The sequence below is a fragment of the Salminus brasiliensis genome, chromosome 9 (assembly GCF_030463535.1).
Source record: "Salminus brasiliensis chromosome 9, fSalBra1.hap2, whole genome shotgun sequence".
In the NCBI taxonomy this organism is placed as follows: Eukaryota; Metazoa; Chordata; class Actinopteri; order Characiformes; family Bryconidae; genus Salminus; species Salminus brasiliensis.
In genome coordinates, this window is record NC_132886.1 from 15,637,495 (window position 1) to 15,646,044 (window position 8,550).

Genomic DNA, 8,550 nt, shown 5'->3' on the forward strand with positions numbered 1-8,550 from the left:
GAAATCAAGGGCATTAAAAAGAGTCTATCCTGCTTTTGTTGGCGCACCTGTCTCTGCTGTCCAGGGAAGAAGGCTTTCTACTAGATTCTGGGGCATAGCTGTTAGGATTTGATTGCATTAAACGACAAGAGTGTAAGTGAGGTCAGGATGTTGGATGATCATCACCATACCTCATTCTCCACTCCGCAGCTCATCACATCAGTACTGTATGGAGCACCCATGCCTACGCCCACACCTAGCATTCATGTTTATCTGCTCCAGGGACAAGACAAGCTGTGTGTGTGTGTACTTGCACATCTGTGTCACCAATGGGTGCAACTTAAAGTAGCTGAATGCATTCATTAGAAGGGGTGTCCACAAACATTTGGACATGGTAGTAGTGTTTGATTGCCCTGTCCACTGTCTCAGACTTATGTTTCTTTCTGAACCTTCTTTACAGACACCTTTGCCAGTAAGGTTGCTGCCATCCAGGACCAGTACGCTGACGCCTCCATCGGTAATGTGACAGGCAGCAACGCGGTCAACGTTTTCCTGGGCATCGGTGTGGCGTGGACCATCGCGGCTGTGTATTGGCGCACTCAGGGGAAACCCTTCCAGGTGGATCCCGGTTCCCTGGCCTTCTCCGTCACGCTTTTCACTGCGCTGTGTGTGGTGAGTGTTAGCGTTCTCCTGTACCGCCGGCGCCCCTCTGTGGCCGGAGGAGAACTGGGCGGCCCTCGGACTTGCAAACTGTTGACCTCCTTGATCTTCATCATGCTTTGGCTTATCTACATTCTCCTGGCCTCTCTGGAAGCATACTGCCACATTCCTGGATTCTAAACGGGAAAGAGAGAGAGAGGGGGAGAGATTTAGAGAGAGAGAGTCGCATGTGAAGAGACTTTAGGTTGACTTCTCACAGTAGATACGTATCTTCTGACACATATTAGTCTTTCAAATGAACTGTGTCTCTTCCCACACACTAGTAAATCTTCCTCTCTCCATCCGTCCTCTCTGTTTTCTAAAGCAGTACCTTACCGTGGGTTCCTTTCTCCTTTTGCCTTATTGTAAGAACTCTGAAGTTGTCTTAATATTCTGTATGCTCTTAAAAACAAAGGTTCTCAAATGATTTCCAGCTTGGGTGTATGGTAAAAATTCTTTAATTGGTATGGAACCAAAAACCTTTACGTTATAAGATTGACCATGGTTCTTTACTCTCCCTCTTTCAGTTAAAATACTTATTTAACCCTGTACATAGGCCCACCATTCTGTTCTTCATAATCCCTCATAATTGTAATTCTCTTTTTAATTACAATAATTAACATCAGGTTCATAAGCCCTAAAATAGAACCCTGAGGAACGCCACAAAATCTGCATTATAATTAATAACTGAATAATATATCTAGAGTTCAAGTGGTTTCTTCAAAGCTTCTATCACTCCAAAAAAACCATTGTGGCACCTTTATTTTTAAGAGTGTAACCAGTAACCAGTGAGCCTATAGATTTTTCCTCCTCCTTCAACCACTCCCTCCTGTTTGAGCCAGTCTAAAGACCCGGTTCCTGTTTTTTGTACTCTTTTTCAATGGTGTCAAGTGTCAATGGTGTCAAGTTGTTATCGTGTAATTGTAATGATGTTGTAAAGAAGACTTTTGGATCATCGGATGCGGACTTAAGCAGACTACAGCAAACGATGAACTTGCCGTACGTCCGCATGTGTGAAGGAGTGGAAGTTTGGAGAAAGAATCACTTTCTTAAAAAGAAAAAAGGAAAAGAAGATGGTGTGGATGTGAAGGAATGATCTCCTGTGGGTTGAGAAGGAAAACGCTGCAGGTTTAATGAAGGATGTTGTGATGGGACACTCTGTGCCTGGACTCAGAAAGCTGGAGATAAAGAACCAATCAGAAAGAAGAAGAAGAATGAAGGAAAGTGCTAATGATGGTGCTGAAGATTACACCCTCTATTTAAAACTGTCCAGACTGGACGCAGATGCTGTCTAAAAAAGGATAGTCAGCAGAGCGTTTTCACTGACCGTGTAAACTCATTTAGTGCGAGGTTAGGCTGGGTGTAGAAAAAACAGTCATTTTCTGTTTCTGTTTTTTTATTACATTTTTTTTAAGTGTTCAAAGAAACCTTCTGAATCAAAACACTAGCGAGAACAAAGCCATAAGTCGGAAGTGCACAGCAAAGGAGCAGAGTGTGTGATGGCATTTACCATGGAACGGCAGCCACCTTCCCCACGTCAGATGGAGAGGTGTTACTATAGAAATACTGGATGGGAACAGGAAGTGACCTTTGCCACAGCGGACCCCCTACATGTGGGCCATGTGTTCTGAGTGTGTACACGCGGCTTGTTCTCGCAGGAACACACTGATTTTATGTGGTCGGACGTTGCAGGTGTAATTACTACTACTCTTATTCGTACTATTATTATTATTATTATTATTATTATTATTATGATTATTATTTTGATATATTGATTACAATACTCTGCTGTTACTGTCTGTTATCCGTTATCACTGTTTATGTTGTTAAGGTCAGTATTTGTAACAGCTGGGTTTACTGTGAAGATAAAGAGGGTGAAAGAGAGCAAGAGATGCACAGAGAGAGAGAGCTAGAGAGAGAGAGAGAGAGAGAGAGAGAGAGAGAGAGAGAGAGAGAGAGAGAGAGAGAGAGAGAGAGAGAGAGAGAGAGAGAGAGTGAGTGAGTGAGTGAGTGAGTGAGTGAGTGAGAGATAGTTATAAACATTTCCGCCTCTCTGTCTACTGTACTTCTGTGTGTGAGAGAATGATGGATGGAATAGTATCTCATACAGCTGGGGAAAAAAAACGAAAGATGAGAGAGAGAGTAAAAGAGAGAGAGAGAGAAAAAGGGAAGAAGTGTGACAGATTTAGTACTCGTGCAGACGTTTAGCTATTTGGAGTAGCTGCCTCAGCTTAATACATTGTTTTGAGTGATGGGATGCGTATGCAGTGTATTTTTAGGACCTCCTGTTGCTAGGCAACCATTCCAGAGAGTCATTGTCTTGTCTGAGCCTGTTGATACTGCGTGTGTGTGTGTGGTAATCGCCTTATAAGGTCACTACCTTTCTTTCCTGCAGTCTGCTTGCTCTTAAGTCTTAATGAATTGAAGGGCCAGCCCCAAACATCTCAACGCAAAAACAACTGCTGTAATTGGATTCCATCGCCAGATAGCCAGAGTGCTTTCTGAATGAGAGAAAAGGGGTGGGGGTGGGGGGGGGGGGGTGTTACAGTGACGTCTGTGGTGAAGAATGGAGGGGATTAGGGACAGCGTTTGTGGATTAAGATTCAGATAAGTAGGTGATGAGTCATGGGAAGTGGTGTTTTTTAGACAATGAAAGTAATTTGTTGTACTCGTATCAAAACTTCATAAGTCCATTATATTCACTTTGATTCCAAAATCCCAGAATTCCCCTATCAGCTCAAAAATTCCTATTTTGTCCCACAATTCCTCAATCAGCCTTAAATTCCCATATCATCCCAAAATTCCTGTATTAGCCCCCAATTCTCATATTAACCCACAGTTCCCATATCGACCTAAAATTCCCATACTGGCTGACAGTTCCCTCATCAGCCCACAATTCCCCTATCAGCCCCTAAAATCACATATCAATTCATCCCTAATAGCAAAAGTACCTTTCAAAGTAAAGTTGTCAGTTTAGAGATATGAAATTTTGTTATGACAATGTCAGATTCTGTTCCACACACACGGATTACAAACCACAGGTTGTGTGTGTGTGTGTGTGTGTAGTACAATGTCTCTGCTGGCTTCTCTCCCGGTGTCCTGATCCAATCACTGAAAGTGGTGTGTCTGGGTGTCACTGACTTTGTGTCTTGACAGGTAGAGTGAACAAGAGGGCAGACACACACACACACACACACACACACACACACACACAGTTTCCATACACATTAACCTCACAGCTTCACCCAGTGCAGACATCCTTTTAATACATTTCTCAACACTGTCTCTTTCACTGTCTCCCTGCCATAATACCCTCTCTCCCTCTCTCTCTCTCTCTCTCTCTCTCTCTTACACACACACACACACACACACACACACACACACACACACACAGATTGGCCTTCATTTAGAAGTGGTTATGCAGTACTAATGTTTGCACAGTAAGTGGTGGAGGGGGAGTAGTAGAGTAAATTAGCTCTCTTGGTGAGTCCTCATAAACACTGGTGCAGTACAGCTGTGTGTTCTGTGTCTGGTATGTGTTTCTGATTGTCATTAATTGAAATTATGTTACATTGTCTCTGTCGTAAGGAAACCCTGTTTAATTTTTTTTTCTTTAAGAAAAAGACAAACGTCCCTGGCGCTAATGTACGGTGTTAATGTGGCGTTAACGTACAGTCTAATAATGTACAGCTAATGAGATTTTAGTTTTGGACCACTGGTCCAGAAATGTCTTCAAACAGCAAAAATGAACACAGGGTCTTTCTTATGACAGCAGCAAAGTGTCCGTATTTGGTCAATCAGTAATTGTGTGTGTGTGTGTGTGTGTGTCGGGTGTGTGTATTTGCATATTGAACCACTGTTTAGATTTTTACATTTGATGTGGAATATGTCAAAAAAAAAGCAAGGACCACCAGAAAGTATCCACCATGTCACCATTATCTGTGTGTGTTTCAGTCACTACTTCAGTGTGGGTGCGCGAGTGTGTGTGAGATCCTGGTCCTTCATTCTGATTTTAACCCCACACCATTCAGCCATAACATTAATACCATTATGTCAAATATTGTATAGGTTGTCCTTGTGCAGGACCTCTGAAGATGTCCTGGGGTATCTGGCACCAAGACATTAGCAGCAGATCCTTTAAGCCCTGGAAGTTGTGAGATGGGGCTTCCATGAGAATTGATGAGCCTTAGGTGCCCATGGCAGTGCCGGTTCACTGGCTATACTTTCTGGAGGCACTTTTGGTAGGTACTGACCACTGCATACCAGAAAACTCCACATAAGACCTGCCTGAGGTTTTGAAGATGTTCTGGCCCAGATCCCTAACATATCCCACCCTTTCACAGATGCCGCTGTGGATGAAGATAATCAGTGCTTTTGACCACACTTGTCTAAGTTATGGCTAATGTTATGGCTGATCTGTGCATTTGAATAGCTTATCATTGCTTTAAATCCCAGCCTGTCTCTGAGCTCCCTCTGAGGATCACCAAGTGCTTTCCATCTGCATCAACCATCTCATCACGTCTCATCTGCGTTTCATGTTTCCAACTTCATGCACTTGACTCTTATTCTGAGGCTGAGGTTTTTGTGGAGGAACTGGACTCTGTGTGTGTGTGTGTGTGTGTGTGTGTGGGGGGGGGGGGGGGGGGGGGTCATTTAGAGAGCTTATGTGCACACAGCATTAGCATGTTTCATCGTCCTTCATGACTCTATCCAGTCTGGTGTGGTTTTAGGAAATGTTGTCTGAAGATATTTTTAAACATGACCTTGTTTTTCTTTCTTTTCAATCCGAATTAAAGTTTCAAACAGAGCTGATGACAGGAACATTCAGTGTGATCTGTGTGTACTGTCCTTCTCAAACACATGAATAATTCTGCAGTTTAAGATGCCACTTAGCAGAGGGGGGGGGGGGGGGGGGGGTCCAGATACAGAGAGATAGGGAAAATCAAGAAGACCGAAGGAAAGATCCTGATAGAAGGGGAGATCAAAAAATGGAGAGAGGGCTCAGAGAGAGAAGATCAATGAGAGATCAACATAGAGAAAGAAAGCAAGGGAGGAAAAAGACAAATAGAAAAAAAGGAGAGAGGAGAGAAGAGTGAACCTCTGAGGTAGAGTAATAAGGCAGATCATCAGAGGGAAGAAAACGTGAATAAAGGCAGATTGAGGGAGACACTGAGGTAGATTTATTGAGGAGAAGAAGGTAGATTGAGAGAGGAGATAAACGCAGATGGAAAGGAGAGAAAAGGAGGATAGAGAGAGATACAGGTAGACTGAGAGGAGAGGAGAGAGGTAGATTATATGACAGTAAAACAAAATAAATATTAAGGCAGATCATGAGAGGAGAGAAAAAGACACACAGAGGTCAAGAAGAGAGAGATAGAGAGAGAGAGAGAGAGAGAGAAAGAGAGAAAGAGAGAGAGAGAGAGAGAGACTTGTAGATCCTGAGAGGAGAGAAAGAGGTAGATTGAGCTTAAGAGAGAGAAAAAATGCAGAGAGAGACAGAACCAGAGGTAGATCAAGAAAAGGTAGATTGGGAGAGACACTGAGGTAGGAGAGAAAGAGGGAGATGAAGAGGAGAGAGAGAGAGAGAGAGAGAGAGAGAGAGAGAGAGAGAGAGAGAGAGAGAGATCATAGAGAGGTAGATCATTAGAGGAGAGAGAGGTAGAGAGCTAGAAAAAGAGAGGCAGATATAGAGTGGGATAGACTGAGAAAGCTAGATCAAGAGAAGAGATGTGGTAGACAGAGAGGTAGATGGAGAGGAAAAAAAAAGTGAGAAAGAAACAGAGGTAGATAGAGAGCGAGAGAGAGAGGTAGATTGTGAGAGGAGAGAAAAAGGAAGACAGAGAGCGAGATGGACAGATTAGTAGAGGTAGATCAAGAGAGGAGAGAAAAAGGTAGACAGACAGAGAGGCAGACTGAGAGAGAGGCGTTAATCAAGAGAAAATGAAATGGAGATAGAGAATGAGAGACAGAGAGAGGGAGACCTGGAGAAACAGGTAGATCAAGAAGACAGAAAAGGGTAAGACAGAAGGGTAGATTGAAAGAAGACAGAAATACATAGAGTGAGCAAGAAGAATAAGAAACAGAGGGAGGCCGAGAGACAGTGAGAGAGAGAAAGAGAGAGAGAGAGAAAGAGAGAGAGAGAGAGAGAGAGAGAGAGAGACTTGTGTAGGTTGTGTAGACATGTTGATTTGAGAGAAGTTAAGTCTGACAGTCCGGCGCCTGCTGTTTCTTCTGCCACTCCGTCATCCACTTATCCACTGGAGAGGAACAACAGAACGAGATGAGAAAGAAAGAGGGGAAAACAGTGTCTCCCTAGGGGAGGAGGGATGTAGAGCAGGAGAGAGAGAGGAATAAACAAGCTCCTGTGCTTAAAATACGAAGGAGGAAGCGGGTGGGGCCACCATCAGACAATAACAGTGTAAATGTGGAGATCCTTAAATGAAGAAATGACATCAAAATGATTCACAATGGAAAACTAGTGCTCTGAATTCAAATGACAAAAACACCTATTGCAGACACAGGTGTGTAGATGCACACATTCAGAGCTAGTTAACGTACATTAAAACAGTCAGTCATTTAGCAAGACCAATGAATAACCTTCATAGCCTGGATGATGGGTCCCCCTGTGATGCTGATCAGCACATGTTCAATCTGGTACTGTATGTGAACTGGAGGTTGGTGTTTCCCTGCATGTCATCTTGGAATCGCTCAAATGTGCTGCTTACATCACGTTATAAAGTCTGTAGGTAGGCAGCATTAGAAAAAGGATTGTCATTTCTTTCAGTGTGATTCATCTGTGACTGCAATGTCACAGCAGCCCTGGGGTGAACGTGGAATCGCTGAACACCGCCGGATCGATATGAATCAAGATGAGAAAAGCCCAGACAGCAGGCTGTAATGCTCCGATTTGTTTTCTCATGTAGCCTGATAGGATTTAGCTGTTTAGTCAAGCTGCTAGCTTGGGGCCGTCCGCCAGACAGTTTTCGAAGATGGATCAAATCCTGACTGGAAAAGAAAGTCAGTTTCCATTTATGCACATATTCAAATACCAAAAGAAAAAAAAAGAAAAACAACCCCAGATTGACAGCCTGTCTAACTCTGGGCCTAATGTTAAAGATTGGGTCTATTAAGCAGCACAGGGTCTTCGCACTGAATCGTGTGTGGATTGTAAGGCCATGGCTTTCAGAATGATTGCTGATGTCCACAACATGTCCGCTGTGTGTTTACATACCAAAAACTGTTGATTTCACAACCCTGAAGGCCGCCGCACACCGAACACGCTGCGCCATGTGACAATTAGAGGCCGAAGTGAGAGCGCCTATAAACATTCTATACGGGAGATCCAGATTCTAGTTGGTTTAAAAAAAAATCTGTGACTAGTGGCATAAAGAGCTGAGTAGCTTCTCCTCCTCCATCACCCACAAAGGAAAACTGTTCAGTTCCAGCTTACTCCAACTGCAAGAACTGTAATTCCTGCATTTCATGTAAATCTCAAATCACAGGTCATATTTTATCACTTTGTGTGACACAGTTTTTGGCTTTTAAATTAATAATAATTGTTTTAAAATGAAAGTCCTTCCACTTCCATTAAAAAAAAAAAGAAAGAAAAAAAAAGAAAACAATGTTTTTGACTTTTTGGACGTCATGTGACACCCAATATAAGCAGACTGTTCTTGTTACTGTCCCTTTAAGACTAATATATGTTACCTCAGTTCTGATTGGCTGTCAATCAGATTGCACTGTGCCTCATTCAAAAAATTGTCCATGCTGAAACACAAGTAGGTGGACATATGTAATTGTGACATTACAGTGGATCAACAGGTGGGTTGCTTTGGCAGATGTAGGTGAACCTTTATCTATTATTACCTGTCG

General features: G+C 43.0%; 1 protein-coding gene across 1 annotated transcript in view; it reads left to right on the forward strand.

Moving 5' to 3' along the window:
• slc8a4b (solute carrier family 8 member 4b) overlaps positions 1–3,184 on the forward strand; it is an 87,901-nt gene extending 84,717 nt beyond the window's left edge. The window contains exon 10 of the mRNA XM_072687576.1: positions 440–3,184. Coding sequence (XP_072543677.1) covers positions 440–819 — 380 coding nt within the window. The 3' untranslated portion in view covers positions 820–3,184. The remainder of the gene's footprint in view (positions 1–439) is intronic.
• The last annotated feature ends 5,366 nt before the right edge of the window (positions 3,185–8,550 follow it).